Source organism: Rhinolophus sinicus, linkage group LG16 (assembly GCF_036562045.2).
Source record: "Rhinolophus sinicus isolate RSC01 linkage group LG16, ASM3656204v1, whole genome shotgun sequence".
NCBI lineage: Eukaryota > Metazoa > Chordata > Mammalia > Chiroptera > Rhinolophidae > Rhinolophus > Rhinolophus sinicus.
The window spans coordinates 32416072-32433101 of record NC_133765.1 but is presented as its reverse complement, the minus strand read 5'-3'; the positions used below and the strand labels follow the sequence as shown (position 1 = coordinate 32433101).

The window sequence follows — 17030 nt, the reverse complement described above, 5'->3', positions numbered from 1 at the left end:
TATATTTCAGTCATAGGAACATACTTAGCTGTTTCCTGCCTGGGGGCCTTTGGACTCCGTTCCTTTTTCCATGGCCAACTCTCCCTCATTCAGGTCAGATGGCACCACTCAATGGGTCCTGTCATGACCCAGCTTATGACATACCCTGATATATTAAACAGGACTTAATTACAAACTAATATTTTTATTGTCACATTCCCCACCTCAGCCACTAACTAGGATATGGTCTCATTTACCATTATATCAGGAGAGTCTAAAATAGAATCTTGCACATAGTAAATAAGTACTCATTACATATATCTTGAATTAATGCTAGCATGCAAGGTATTAAACAAAAAGTCTAATGGCCTTGGAATGTAAATTTTAAATTCACAAATACTATTGCTGAGGAATGTAACACTCAATACAAAATTGAGATGAATTATACCATTTAAAAGGTGGCTTCTAGAAATCTGAACAAAAATGAACCAGGCAGAAATGCCAACTTAAAATAAAAGTGTTTATATAAATTAACCCATCCAGTTTAAAGTATATTTGCTATGCTTAATTCTGAAGAAGGAAGAATATGTACTTCCCAATTTAATAAATCACATCAAATAAGTAGGAAGTTTCAACAACAAGGCTGTAGATAACACTGAAACCCCTTTTTATATTAAAAGTTAAAATGAAAGACAAATCCAGATTGAACATAGTGATTGCAAAATATAATGCAATTTTAAACAATTAAAATTATGAAAATATACAAAATTGATGGGCAACACAACTAGGCATTTGTACATTTTTCATTATGTGGAGAACACTAAAAATTTCTCTACCTTTTATCCACATCAGATAAATGATTTAAACCAAATGTTTGCTTTGGAGAGTCTTAACTTAGGATCTCAGTAGTATAAAAAGCAGTAATTTTTCAGTCTGTAAACAGTAGTCGTGTTTTTTCTCCTTTCCTTTTTTTTTTTTTTTTAAATAGCAATTTACCACACAAAAACAACAAAAAACCCACACAAACCAAAAACAGCAGCAGCAGCAATGGGTTATTTGGGAATTCTCTTCAAATACCAATGACATACGATTGCTGGAGAGGGTGCTTTTTACTCATGTAAGAATATATATATATATTTGTAACTGTACACAATTTATAGTGCATGACAGTTTCCAAAAGAACAGATCAATAAAAGATATTGGCTATTTCTGCATAATTTCATTCTTTTTACAATTTTCTCAAAACATAAGAGGTTGGATCTAATTGAAATGCTACATTTAGTAGGAAAATCAGCAAGTAACAAAGGAAGCATAACCTCGATGTAACATTGTCACTAACACCCACCTTTTGAGTTCTTAGTAGAGGTGCCAGATGGCCCTGGGCAAGAGACTAGGTAGGCAGACCACCAGAGTCACGCCCTGTCCATGCGGACCAAGGCCAGCCACTGAGCACGCACATATACGCTAGATTGATCATGGTCAAATGATAGACTTGTTTCAAAGAGCATTTCTATGTCTATGTACAGTATTTTTGGACATTCAAAAACACATTATTTCAACAACACATGCCATACACATATACCCCCACCCCCATAAATACACAAGATTCCATGTACGCCACAGTTTTACAAAATTATGATGTCACTTGGAATCAATCAGAATTTTCAGTTCATCTTGTTCATCAGTTCTTCCGTTTGGGATGGGGTGTGACAGCTGTGGCTACCAATTTACTTCAAAAATAATTTTTTGAAATTACTTGATGGACTAGGATTTCCAACAAGTCTTATTTTGAACAGGTAATGTAGTAATTTTCAAAAAAATTTCCTTGGATGTTTCAAGTTATTAATCACCCTATCAAACTGTTGAGTCTAAGAAAGTCAAGATGAGGAGACAAAATGCAATTGCTTTGCATAGAGACTTTCCAAGCTCTCTTTTGGTTGCTGTTGAAAGAAAAAAGTATCACATTTCACTGGAGAAGTGAGTTAGAAAGGACCTTTTAGGTCTTCAAGACCAATCCTCCACCAGATGCTTGAATTTCCTGATCAAATTAATTTCTTTGCTCTTATAAAATCACTAAGTTTAACAGTATTTGGGTAACAAAGACGAAAAACAAGCACAGATTCAAACACAAAAAAAGGCTGCCAAAGCAATTGTATAAACTGTAACATTTTCAAGAGCAATGTTTCTCTTCTGTCAGACCTACCTCTGAAGCTGTATAGTCTTGGGGAGCTCCAGGTGAACAATGTAAACACCAATCTGGTGAAATTCTCAAGTTTGAAGAAAGTAAACTGATCCTCCAACCCAATGGATAACATTTCTTTTGCCTGCCTAAAACTTAAAACCTACCTTAAGTCTGTAATATACATTCTTCCTTCCTTCCCAACCCCCCCGCTTAAAAAAAACACTACAGTATTATCTTTATTTTCAAGCATATATGTATATATATACACATATATGCTTGAAAATATACATATATATGTAAAAGCATATACATATATATATATATCTCACAAAACCAATGACATTGGTATTAGACTTTCCTGCATAAATTATGTACACCTCTCTTCTTTGAAAGTGATTCCCATCTTTCCCAAATGGATGAAAGACAGCAAGCTAGTCCTCAGCAGGCTTGTAAGTGGTCTGCACTGCTTTTCCCTCCTAACAGCTGTAAGTTAACAGAAGCCTATCTGGGCTGGAACTCCTACAGGGCTCAGAAGGGGCTAAGGGAACTATGAAGCCACAACATGAGCACCTGTGGTCGTGAGTGGTGCCCTTCAGCAGCAGGTGCTTACGCCAAATTGTATCTAAGGCCCTTTGGATACCTGCCTTGGGTTCTGTGGGAGTCAAGCAACTGAAGCCACGAAACTAAACTGCTGATGTGAAGAGGGCCTGCTTCCAGTCATGGTCCCCTCTACTTCTCCTTTTTGCTTCCTAAGGCTCAGGACCAGACCAAAATGTCCACTGCTATAATGGTAGGGCCAGTCAGCTGCTCTGAGGTTGATGCTTTATGCTTAATTTCTATTGCTGCTTTTATAGGACCCTCCCCACACCAGACGATTCTGGTGATAGAAGGGAAGAAGAAAAGGGGGGTTCTCTTGTGGCTGCCATATGCATATGAACATGTATAAAAAGTGGTCAAACCCAGATGAGGGTCCTGCTTCTGGTTTATATACAATAATTTAATCAGTTGTATACATTTAATACCTAAAAAATTAATTCACGATCAAAGTCCTTCATGCATTTTATGAGGAAGTTCTGGATTAAAATGATGGTCAACCAGATGTAGATTTTGCCTGGGAAGATGATGTCATTTTCTGCTATAGAGTCTCAGTGCCTGTGGTTCACACTTCCTTAAATTTTCAGTTTCTTTGTGGTCTCAAGTCTTTTTTTCAGCAGCTCCCCAATTTCCAGAAGTGAGTGCAGATAACTGTTCTGCACCTTCCCTTGCACAGTCTTTGAAAATTTTCTCTCTTCCTACAAAGGAGACAAGAATTAGTGGTCCTGCTCAGAAAGCATTCCCCCGGATACGGCTCCTCAGATATAAACTGAAATTACCATTACCTTTGGTCTCATTGCAAGCTCCATCAGAATAGACTGGATCATTTTCAATTTCATAAAATGCACAGAAGGCTCAAGCCATCACAGATGTGTATTTTTCCACATCATTTTTCACTAATACCCTATTGCTTTAGCATCATTATTCTTTCAAGTAACCTTTATTATGTCATATAAAGCCAAAAAACTGACATTTCTGATTAGTATTAATAGTTTTGATCAAGAAAAAAAGTAGAAAATTATTACTAAATAGTTTGGACATAAAATCACTATTATGAGCTGTAGAAAGTGAAAAAAAATGAGATTTCTGATTATTAGTTTCATTAGAAAAAAAGCAGAAATTTATTAATTTGGACATTCATCACAGCCACTTTTTAAAGACATCAAATTTACCAGTATCATCTTGTTTAGTTACAATATTGACAGGTCTCCCTCCATATTGAAAAGTCCCTGGGCTCCGGAGGCCAAACAACTACCATGTTTCCCTGAAAATAAGACCTAGCTGGACCATCAGCTGTAATGTCTCTTTTTGAGTAAAAATTAATATAAGACCTGGTCTTATTTTACTATAAGACTCAGTCTTATATAAGACCAGGTATAATATAATGTAATACCAGATCTTATATTAATTTTTACTCCAAAAGATGCATTAGAGCTGATGGTCTGGCTAGGTCATATTTTCGGGGAAACATGGTATTAACTTTAAAAAAAAACCAAAGTTTTCCTAAGCCTACACTATTTGCTGCTCATTTGACCTGGGGTAGACACCACAAAAAATAAAAGGGATGGAGTGTTCAAACCCAGAAATGAGGCTGGCTGAGAACTGGTTAGGTTTACATGAGGTTGGCAGTATTGCAAAGCCCAGAAGCAACCAGGTAAGCACATCTTAGGACCCAACAATACTATTACTTGAGAGCTAACCTACCTTAGAAATACAAGTGTGTATAAGAAAGTATGTACAAGTACATTTCATTCAGTACTGTATGAGAAAGTAAATTATAGAAACAACCTAAAATGTCCAATGGCTGTGGTGCATTCATATTTTGAATACTAAACAGTTATTTAAAAATTGAGACCCAAAGTTTAGCAACTTTTCCAAGGTCAAAAGAGGAGACTCAGGGCTTGGAAAATCTAGAGAGTAGCCCAAAGTTAAGGGTAACCTCTAGAACACTCAAAAAGAGAAATTTTACTCCCCATTTCAGGAGGCAGATAAATCTTTGAACAACTATTCACAGTCACTACAGCAGGGCTGGTGTGCCTGTCACCCTCACACCACAGTCTTTCCCACATACCACGTGTTCTGGGCTCTGCCAACAGACCAATGGTGCCTCACACAATTCACTTTCCTGCCTCTGTGCTTTTGTTTGCCTCCTGCTCGCAATTCCTTCCATCCATTCCTGTCTGCCCGGTGAGAACGTACTAATCCTCAAATGTCCCTTCTCCAGTGACTCATTTTGACTAGCTCAGATTTTTGTGCCTACATTGTATCTCCAACTTAAACTAATTTTTATGCATCTCTCTACAGCCAGGTCTTTTTGGTCATTACATTTCTACAAGCCCAACAACAGCAAGCTCAATAAATTTGTATGTACTTAGTAAAAATCTCAAAGATACCCAGCAAAGCTCAACCACATGAAGCCATGTGACATTCGTTCAAGTCTGCAACCCTCAAGATTTTTTTGGTCTTTTTTTTAAGAATAGGTACTATAATTTTGAGTTTTCATTTTTCTATAGTATTCATGAAAGGGCATGAGTTCAGAATAAAGAATAAGTTTAGATTTGTTCTAAAAAGCAGAAAGTTAAACAGCTCCAAATCTATTACCACAAATGATCAGAATTCTTTATATGTGTAAAGGTGTTCCAAAAAGACCAACAAGTGTCTCTCCATTCAAGTGGAGGTAGAAGGCAAGAATCCTACCCAGGATGTACCTTATTTTTCTAGGATTCAATTACTAGGCCTTTACTGGATTCACAAGTACCCGGAAGTCATAAAAAAAAGCTAATGGCAGATACAAATGCGATACAGGGAAGGGGGAAAGATGGGAATGGTTCTGGATGGTGGGACTGGGACTGAAGTGAGGCTGGGAACTGGGAGATGCTAGTCTCTATTTTCTAATTCTCTTGTAACAAACATTTCCATGTAAAGAAATGATGAAATACTACAGAGCGGTTAAAAAGAATAAAGTAGATAATTACTCATATATAATGGTCCCCTAGAGACCAAGTACAAAAAGCAAGAGACAAAACAATGTGTATAGGATGCTATCATTCATATTTAATGGTGAGAACATGGGAGAAGGAGGGAAATACACTTAATATGCTTGTAGATGGGTTACCTAACTCAGGAAGAGTGCATAAGAAACTACTGATAATTGTGGTTCCTTCTGGGAAAGGGAACTAAGGAACAGGTTAGAATGGGAGGAAGACACTTCACTATATTGTCTTTCTTTACAGTTTGAATTTGTTTTTTTACCATGTGCATATTTTACTTTTCAAAATAAAGTAAGGCTTAAAAAAAAAGGAAGACAAAAATACTAAAGAATTAAATAATGCATCAACGAGTACTTCTAATCACCACTGAAGTCTATAATTCATTCTGATATACATAGGAAAGCCGTTGAATATACAGCTTACCTGGCTAGAATTAAACTTCTAGTTTCCCATCTCAACACATGTCTGCTTCCTTTATCCAGACTTTGGAAATGTTAAATGCTCTGAGCCCCTTCCCCCAGTAAGCCCCTCGCTGAAAGCTCTAGCGTGTTGAAACTTTACAAAAGAGGGGTTTGCAATTTTTTACAGCTGGTGTGCCAAGCAAGATTCCCTTCTTTTCCTTCCCTGGGCAAGTCTGGGGCAAGAATGATGGCTGCCCTCAGATTACTGGACGAGTTCTCTCATCAGCAGAGGCTTAGGACACACACTCAAGGGAAGCATTCTTCACAATCGGACTTTCATCACTGGAGCAACTAGATAGAAATGGGTAGTGCGACCACTGCCCTTCTGGCCTCTATCAAAATCCTACACCTGCTCCAGGAGGGTGAATGTTAACTCACCTGACACCACTAAACCTTCAGCTATTTCAGACTGAAAGCTTTTATTTATTTAATTTTTTAAAAGAATTCACATGTTACACACAGACTTTACGGGGATTTTTGCTAACAGCATTTTAAGAAACTGGCCTAAAATAATTACCAAGAGAAATCGGATGACTGCTACCTTTGATTCCAGACTTGGCTCCATTCCTTTTTTGGCTGACTTGCTCTAGCCTAATTACTACTGACACAATTATTTCTGATGTCCAGCATCTTTCCTTTTTCAGGTGATAACTGCTAGAGTGGTAAAGAAGCCAGCCAACCCAGCAGCAAGTAAGTTCTCACTCAAGGAGATTGTCCCTGGATTGCAAAAACATGGCTGGTTTCCTCTGGTGCTCAAAACAGGGACAGTACTCATTCTATTCCTGCCAATTCGTTGTTAGTTTTCATAGTAAAAGAACAACCCCCACAATACACAGAAAGAAAGGAGGAAGGGAACCCACCACCAACACAACAAACTACTACTGCAGGCACCTTCTAATCACAATTCCTATAAGGGGAGAATGAATTGAAAATTAATGTGTCCTTGTGATAAAGATAAGGATATTTGAATATCTATATATCTTATTGCTGATTGCCTACATTCTTACCAGTGAGAGAGAAGTGTCTTCTAAAATAAGTTCTTCAAGTTTAAGTGCAATTAGATGTGTCTCAAGCCCTTTAATATGATCCACGACATTGGAAATTAAAGTCTGAAGCCCAGTAACATAGTCTTGGAAACTGGTAAAGACAGGTGGCTGGAAAAAAGATTTTTAAAAAGTTGAAAGATTACCAAACATATTTCCCATGCTTACATCATATAAACTATGCTAATTTTATACTAGGCATTACTTAATGCTATTAACAGTAACAGAGCTCTGGATGTCAACACAGTCTCTCAAACTATGGTAAATTTAAATGTCACCAAATAATGCTAACTCAGCAATGATGACTTAAAGCATTTTTTAAAATGAAATTTTGTTCACCCTGGAGAACTGGAGATGAAATTCCAATAGAAAAATATCTTAGTTGGTCATTACTCAACTTTGGGCTGAGAATGTCCTGGAACACTAAAGGAGGTGAGAGGAACTAAGATCTCATATCTTCTCTTTATGTCTTTGAGATTTCCTCTGAGGTTAATAACAGAAACAGTATTTTAAGTTCTAATTGAAAAAATAATGGGTAACAATAGCTAAGAAAATGCTATAAAAAAGTAGTTAAGGGGAATTTGCCCTAATAGATATTAGAGTATATTATAAACTTACATTAAACCCAGATGGTAGTGGTATATAAACTGCCAAAGAAGGAAAGTAGTCTAAGATAGATTAACACAACAGAATGGTATGTAACCATTAAAAGTAATGAGATACACACACACACACACACACACACACACACACACACACATTTACTGAAATGAGATGTCCAAGATATCCTGTTAAATGAAAACAAAAACAAAGAAATAGGCAAGCTGCAGAACCTTCTACGGAGCATGATTCTGGGTTGTTTGCAGTGGCTGTCACTGGTCGGTGGGAATATGGGTGACCTTTACTTTATTCACACCTATAGGTTACTTTGATAATCAAAAAAATAGCAAAGCTATTTTCATTTTTGGAAATTAGAAAAGCAACAACTACAAAACCCAAATATCAAACAGCTATCTAACAAGTTCTAGGAATGTAGGCTTTCATTAGAAGAGAGGAACAGCAACTCTGATCTATACTTTTAAAGTTTGCACTTCCGATCTGTTAAACTAACAAAGTGAAGGAGAGAAGCTTCCTTCATTTAGCTCCTCATCCAAACCTAAGTATACTTTGTTTCTCAATGAATGGTAACACCAAGCATGGTGTCAAACCTAAACAATTCCTGAATTTGTTATTCCTGAATTCTTAGTGAACTGTGCATGAAATCCTTATTACTACTAAAATCATCAACATTTTCAAGTGACAGTGGCTACTATATTGCTACAGTAAACAAAAATCTCCCATTAATAATGATAGGATAAATTCAAACATTAATAAAAGAGCATGTCATGTGCAGAATGACTCCTAAATAACTTTGCTTTTAAAAAAAAGATACACATTATGTTAATGTTTTACACATTCAAAAATTTAAAGATGGGAAGAAACTCCAAAATTAAATATAAACAGATATAAATGAACTTTATTTACATCCCACCAATAACATAATCTGTTTTTAATTCCAGTGCTTTTACAGAGTCCTCAACTGTCCACATTCATTCACTGCAACATATTCTAAGGACAAAAAAGAACTGCAAGAAATGTTAACTTTACTTAGTGGATTTGTTACTGGAACTAGTAGTGGAACTCATGTACTAATTCCAAAATTACTTGTTATTTATTGTAAAACAGCAAGTGAACAAATATACTGATGCTTTTGGGAACCAGGGTTCTCACTTTGCGAACATGAAGCTACAAATATGGAATGAGGGAAGGAATAAAAGAAAGAACAGTGATGTTGGACGGAAGCTGGAGGTTGTTCGTAGGAATTATTTAAAACTCTGTATGTTTGTGTGTGTAATAAACTTCCTGTCTCTCTCCATTGCCATAAACTAGAAGCAATGAAACCCCAATAGTAATTAGTACACCTAACACCTAGATCTTGGTTTTGAAATACCATTCCCCATAAAGGAACCAGGGTTCCTTGAAAAAACATCTGATGTCAGTTCAACGGAAAAGTACAAAGTGCTGAGAGGATGTTTGCTGTTTCAAAAAGTAAGGGTTCAAAAACTGATGAGGACATGCTCAAAGACATGAACCCACTTAAAGTGACTCCCATTAGCCAAATTTGAACGTCCAAAAGAAAATAATGGTAATGGATTGTAAGGTAAATTTAGAAAAGAATGAGTTCACAGTGATACACAAATAGACAGTGATGTTAAAAATACACATACAAATATATATAAGAATGGAGGTGGGACAGCTCTATTTTATGGCATAATGCCAGCTAATAAAGATAGTAGATTGAAAGAATTTTTTTTAAATCACCATTGTGGAACCATCAATGTAATAATGATTCGTGCAAGTTAGATTAACAATGGATGCTGAAACCAATGGGTGAAAGGCTGGTGGGAAATAGGATATTCAGTCTTAAAGCCTCATCCCATAGATTACTTATTAATTACAGGGAGAAAAAAGGCACCTTTACAATAACGATATCCAGTAGACACTTCCTTTATCAAATAATTAATACTGAAATCACCAATAATGGGACATCACAACATCCGTGCTTCCTGATTTAATTTGCTAAAAAGGATACAGCACCTATGTTTAATCTAAATCTGAAGAAACAATTAGCCAAATCCAGATTGTGGGACATTCTACCAAAATCCTACCTAGACTCTTCAACAGTAAAGACAAAATGAAAGGCTAAGGAAGATTAAAAGACGGTAAAGAGAAATAACTAAAAATCCTACTAGATCCTTAGTAGGATTCTAGTCTTTTGAAAAGGCTATAAAGGACATTAATTATTGTATCATTACTAAATTTCTTGAGTGTGAACATTTCTTGAGTATTATGGCTTTGTAAGAGACAGGTCTTGTTCTATATTTCTTGAGTATTGTGGTTTTGTAAGAGACTGCCCTTGTTCTATCCTGGTATGTTAAGTATCACAAAGTCATATTTTTCTTTCAAATGGCTCAGCAAGCAGGGGGTGGGGGATGAATGAATGAATGGAATGAGGGGGGAGCGAGAGAGAGAAAGCAAATATGGCAAATTGTTAACAAGTGGTGATTCTAGATAAGGATATTTGGGTGTCTTATACTAACTAGTCTTTCAGCTTTCCTGTAGGTATATAATTTAAAAAAAAAAAAGGAAATGTTAAGGAGAGAAAATAAATGAATATAGGATCCTAAGATCTGTACAACATGCAGGAAAACTGGAAAAAAAAAAAAGCAATATGCAGTCAGGTTATTACTTGTGTTTACTCTGTTATTACCATGATGATGCTGGTTTCTTTTTTCTTCTTTTTCTTTTTCTGTAAATTTAATTTGTATGGTCGCAGGACACTCTCACAGTAACTGGACACCCAAAGGATAATAGAAATAGTCTGAAAGAGGAAAAGTTACAAATCAAGAATAAGGATTACACTCAAGGTATCTATCTGAAACAGTTAAATGTAATGGATTAAACAAAGAAATTGACAGTTCTACACAAATCTCTTCAATTTTTTCCCCCAACTCTCCACTCTCCAATTTCTATGATCACCAAATTGATTCAGGCCTTCATCATCTCCTGCTTAGAATACCGGAACAGCTCAAATCTTGATCCTTTCTTCTCGCTCTCCCACCTCTAAACCACTTGATCCAGTTTCCTTTCCCTTCCCTGTAGGAAGTGGGAATCTAACATCCTTTTCACTCAAGTGACAAGTCCAAATTCCTAGATATAGAATCCAAAGGTTCATTACAATATGCCTTTTACCACCCACCTCTCTAGCCAGGAAAGATACTGCCTTACCTGCAAACCTTAACTTAAATATATCTGGAGAAACCTCCCCAGTTGGTTGGCACATGTCCTCCTTTGTATTAAGTTAGGTTTTTACACGTCTTCTCCTATGCTCCGGTGTGTACATGTACATATACGTGCAATTATCACTCATTCATTCATTAAATGTATCTTAGGCACTTATAATATGCCAGTCACCAGAACAGAGAACACTACCCTCAGGAAGTTTACAGACTAGTAAGAGAAGAAAAGTAAACAAACAGGGTGGCCAGTTAGCTCAGTTGGTGAAGCGTAGTGCTAGTAATACCAAGGTTGCCGGTTTGATTCCTGCATAGGCCACTGTGAGCTGTGCCCCCCTTAAAAAACAAAACGAAACAAAACAAAAAACTCCCTAAAAGAGAACACAGTGGGAAAAAAAAAGTAAACAAACATGTGCTAGAAATCAAAGGAAAGATACTGGATTATGAGTGTTTGTGATCCTCCTCTCTGTTAAAAAAGAGGAGAGTTTTGCAACATTAGCGCCTGGAGTCTCCTTCATAATGCAGAATCTCAGTAAGTAGTAAACAGCGACAACAAATAAAAGAAGCTGGGGGAATTAATTTAAACTACGTAATAGTAGAGTCAAAAAGGAAAATAAACATAAAACAGCTAGATTTGGAATGAATCTGAGGAATCTTTAGAGATAAGGAAAGCAAATTTCAAGAAGTTTTACCTAAACATTATGAATGAAAATCTTTTTGGTATTCTTGGAAGGAGTTGGTTCAGAAAACGACTTGAAATGTTTTTCAATTAACTAAAGGCAGGGGTGAGGGATTATAGGTATAAGGTGCCATTTTTGAAAAATTAATCCTGCATACAACTTAGGAAAATCGAGCTTTTCAGGAAGAGAACTAAACATACCTCAACAAAGAAGACTAGATTTTCTAAAAGAGTAGGGTGTGTTTTCATGTTACCATCTTTAACTTCTAACAGGTCACCTTTACATTTACTGAAGACATCTGAAAACAGAAAAATATTTATTCAGGTTTTGTTTCAACGCAATTTTTAGGAACACAATGCACAATCTACTCAAGAACAAGCAAATACAAAAGCTTAATCCAGAAAGCTTTTTCCCCCACAATGAACCAAACACCAAAGAATATCTATTTTAATCTCTTTAAAAAGCCACATGACTAGTGCTCTATTGTCTTCAAAATATAAAAGGTGGCTTTATTAATTACATATTCTAGGGTCTAAACACTAGCTAAGCCTTTCCACAGAGACGCAATTGGCACAATAAAATTAAGACTCCAAGTGAATGACTTAAAAGAACTTGAGACATTAAGTACTAAAAGACTAAAGTGTAGGATAGAAATGCACCTTCATACCAAGTACCACATTTAATTCTTATAATCATCATTTTAAAATTCTCGTTCTTTATTTGGGCCATGAAATAAGACTGTTTTCAGTTCCCTGAAAAGAAAGACCCTAATAGATTTAAAATGCCTATGTGTACCCTTTTACCAAATAATTCCATTTCTAGGAATTTAATAGAAAGAAAATAAGTACCTAAACACTTATGTCCCAAGATGTCATTTCAGCATTATTATAAATATACTGTTATAAATACTGTTACAAATAACTCAAGTGCATAATATGCATTCGATGGGGGATACATAAATAAATTTGGTAAACTCATATCAAGATGATGGAATATTATGCAGCGATTAAAACGAATGGAGTATACACAGAAAGTGCCCCAAACATGTATACACATTTTAAGAAAGGAAAAAAACTTTATTACTTGTAATATTTAATATATACCAATAACAAAAGATGAATACAGGTCACATTTGACTTCTGCAATTACAAGAGGTGCTCAAAGTGGTTACCATCAGCGTCCAGACACTTCTGATTACGGCGAACTACTGCTTGAGCATAGATAACATCTCTTAAAATGTGTATACATTTTTTTGGCACCCCCGGTATATAAATGATGTGGTAAGATATCCAACATAATTAAAAACTAAAGTCAGAAAAGCATGCATTATACCTTTTCATATGTTAAAAACAATCACTACCATGTATTTCCACGCATGGCTCTCTGTTTGGGTGGTATCTTAGGAGTACAGACTCCAAAGTGTTTATAGTTCTTATCTCTGGGGAAATGGGGCTAGGAAAGGCAGAAAGACCATACACATTCGTGTACTGTTTTATAATAGATATCTACTACTTTTATAACCAAAACTTTTTAAAGTTAAAAACAAGTCTTTAAAACTACCAAAAGTATGCATTACTTTCAAGTTTCTACTTTAAAAATGAGCTGTTATTAATCAGTTACAAAATGGGAATCCACAGTTAAGAACATTTACCTTTTAACTGTTCTAGTAAAGACTTGAGACTATTCTCTACTCGCTCCTGGATCTCCACTGTATCCTCTAAAATTGAAAAACAATGAAAAATGTTCATTTTTTTTTTTTTTAGCAAGATCAATACCTGCAAGCAACTCATAGGCAAAGGCATTTTCTTTTCTCTTAATACCCATCAGCACCTAAATTCTATTACTGAGAGACAGAGAGAAAGATGAAAAAAAGGAAAAGAAAAAGACAGGAGAAAAGGAAAGAGAAAGGGAAAGAGGGGGGCAAAAGAAAAAAGGTATTAATTACCTTCTGTCAAAAGCACTACCTACAATTCTCTAGAACTAGAAATCTATGTGTTTCAAATACTCTAAATGACAGGAACTACTACACACCTCATGATTTAGAAGAAGAAAAAAGCCACAGTCTATAAGGTATTTGTGACTCATTGTTTGAGAGCTTATAAAAAATAAACAAACAAACAAACAAACAGAAATTCCTCTCCACAAAGGGCTTCATTTTTAAGTAAAAAACTAAATCTGAAATGCAACAATATTTCAACAAACCAAGAATTTCTTCAACTTTTGAACCAAACTAGATTTTAAGCATGAAAAAGACTTAAGCTTCTAAAACATGACTTTGTAACCTGTGAATGTACTTTCTTGTATATTAAACCAGACATTTCCAGAACAGCTACCATCTCCTCCAAATTTTTCCAAATAAGCAGGGTTATAGATATTTTGTTGCATTTACTAAGTGCAATGTTACAATGACAAAGACAGGGTAAATACACTCATGCTAAAGTACACTTACCTAAACCATTGATATCCAGCTCATAAATATCACTAACAAGATAAAAAGAACTGGTCTGACACTGAGAACAGCCAGAATTAAAGAATCCAGCCATTCTGGTAGTCACAGGACCAAGGAAAGGATACTGGAAAAGAAAGACAAAAAAGTGATGTCCTTTAAATTCATACAAAATAAGAAAACAAGGGACTATAACTACTGGATAAAAATCTATCTTGGTGATTAAGTTACAAACCACTAATTAGCAAACTGTCCTTTTCTGTGGGGGACACATTTCAAGACCCCAGTGCATGCCTGAAACCACAGACAGTACCAAACCCTGTATGTACTATGTTTTTTCCTATACATACAAACCTAGGATAAAGCTTAATTTATAAATTGGGAACAGTAAGAGATTAACAATAAGTAATAATAAAATAGAACAATTATAACAATGTACTATAAGAGTTATGTGAATGTGGTCACTCAGGTCAGGGGACGCCCTGCTGAAGTCCTCCTATAGGCTCAGTGCTTTCTGGAGCAAAATGTTGCCGGCGAACGTGTTTTGTTCATGTCTTCCACCCGCAAATTAATACCTTTTCTATCTTAACTAAGCACTTATCAAACACTGTGGCCATAACTTTTGCAGTATGAGGTGTGACAGAAAAATTGTACAAATTTCTTTTTCCTTTTTCACAGCTTTTGTGGATAGAAGATTTGTTCTTACTGTAGCTCTGAGCAACCCGAGCATGTGATTTGTTGTTATTAAGTCGAGAACTTTCACCCTTTTACTTAAAGGTAGCACTTTATGGCTTCCTTTTGGCATATCCAAATTGCTGGCATCACTACTCTTGTGTTTTGGGGCCCTTATGAAGTCAAATATGGGTGACTTGAACACAAGCACCGCAATACCCTGATAACCAAGACAGCCACTGAGTGACTAAAGGGCAGGCAGTGTACACAGCGTGGATAATGCCAGAGAAAGGGATAATTCACCTTCAGGCAGGAAGGGACTGCATGGAGGAAACAGGACAGTGCGACATTTCATCATGCTACTCAGAACAGCAAGCCATTTAAAGCTTATGAATTGCTTATTTCTGGAATTTTCCATTTAACATTTTTGGGCTGTGGTTGGCTGCAGGTAAACGTAACTGTGGAAAGTGAAACCATGGCTAAAATGGGCTCCTGTAGTAACTAAACCATTAAGGATAAAAATAGAAATACTGTATTAATTTGTTGATAGCTATTAAAAATTTACCATCACAAAAAAAGCTATTTTGCTTTTCCTTACTATACAGTTTGAATATTGAGGAAGCCTGCAATTCCCCGAGTCTGTAATATTTGCCTTTCTCCTACAGATGCCCTAAACTGGGACAAAACACTATTCTTTATTATTCACCCCCCCAAAAATTCCTATTTTTAAAAAGACAGTCATAGATTATTGCAACCTCAATGGTAAATACATAATGATGATACCTGAATTTCCTTCTCAATAAATCGCTTTCCTGTCTCCAGGGCCACCTCCAGCTGCTGAAGGAGCAAACGAAGAACATCAATCCGGGAGGACACGCCGTTCTCAGTGGTCTTCTCTGAGTTCTTTGGCTCCACGGGGTGGTTAAGACTAGGAAGTCCACTGATCAGCCTCAGTGTTAAGGAGCGGATTCTTAACCACATGGTCTCCTCCTCCAGGGAAAGTTTCTTATGTTCTTCAGAAATATCCCTTTAAAAAAAAACACCCAAAACCAACCTTTTTACTCCATGTGTTGCCTTGAATCTTTCAAAATTCACTTTCATCAGACAAGACATCTTTGAATGGTCCCAACTTTCATTGAATAGCTGATTCATCTTAGACAAACCAAAATCACCAAAGTCCCCATTTCGGTATCCATAAAATGGGAATGACAACTTACCTAACAGGTCATTTTTCCCTTAAGTGAGACTTATTTTTCTGATGATAAAATACATGATATTAAAAAAAAAAAATCAAATGACAGAAAAGTAAAAATTAGAAGGAAAACATGCCCTGATAACCAAGCACCCATAATATTAACAAGCCTGTATAGAGCCTTTCAGATTTTTGCAATAAAGATGTCCAAAAATGCACCTAAAATATTTACATAAATATTTTACACAAATAAAATGGGTTCACGGTATTTATACTATTTTCCAAACTGCATTTTTTTATGACAGTGTGTGCAAGAAAAAGTTCACACGGCAAGCCTGAGGCTACTATCTTTAGAAGGACCTGCTTGCAAGGTTGGCCCTTGCTAATGTCTGGGAACTTGGCACTCCAACCATTCCCTAAATGACAAGAGTGGCTCACAGTGCCTAAACTGTTTGCACAAACCCTATGGTTTACAGTGAACACCTGCTTTCCTTCTGGGATTCTGGAATGTTGGTACATGCTAAACAGAGTATGCCTATGTAGCCAGATGAAAAACATCTTTGGCACCAAATCTCTAACGGGCTTCCCTGAGCAGAAACACTGCACACACATTACTGAATTTTTCGCTGCTGGAGAAAGAAGCATGCTCGGTATGGCCCCTCATAGGAGGGAGAGGGCACTGGAAGTCTGTGCATGGGATTCTCCAGACTCCACCTGTATGCCTTCCCCTTGCTGATCTTGTTATATATCCTTTTGTTATAATAAACCTTAGCTGTGAATGCAACTATACGTTGAGTCCCACGAGTGCTAGCAAATCACTGATGGTAGTCTTGGCAACCCCCAAATCACAGTATATTCAGAACTACCTCATACACATATTTCTGCATGCTTAGGCACTTATTTCCTTAGGTTCCACTTTCCTAGAAGCAGATCTGCTAAACTAAATAATATATGG

General features: G+C 36.3%; 1 protein-coding gene across 5 annotated transcripts in view; it reads right to left on the bottom strand.

Moving 5' to 3' along the window:
- Positions 1 to 481: 481 nt before the first annotated feature.
- The window catches only part of NAA25 (N-alpha-acetyltransferase 25, NatB auxiliary subunit), a 77444-nt gene continuing 60895 nt past the window's right edge, over positions 482 to 17030 (bottom strand). For all 5 annotated transcript variants that reach the window (XM_074321049.1, XM_074321048.1, XM_019734078.2 and 2 more), the window contains 7 exons: positions 15667 to 15910; positions 14215 to 14338; positions 13417 to 13482; positions 11966 to 12063; positions 10560 to 10670; positions 7214 to 7360; positions 482 to 3453 (listed from right to left, as the gene is read on the bottom strand). In XM_074321049.1, the coding sequence (XP_074177150.1) occupies positions 3331 to 3453; positions 7214 to 7360; positions 10560 to 10670; positions 11966 to 12063; positions 13417 to 13482; positions 14215 to 14338; positions 15667 to 15910 (913 nt within the window). In that variant the 3' untranslated portion in view covers positions 482 to 3330. The remainder of the gene's footprint in view (positions 3454 to 7213; positions 7361 to 10559; positions 10671 to 11965; positions 12064 to 13416; positions 13483 to 14214; positions 14339 to 15666; positions 15911 to 17030) is intronic.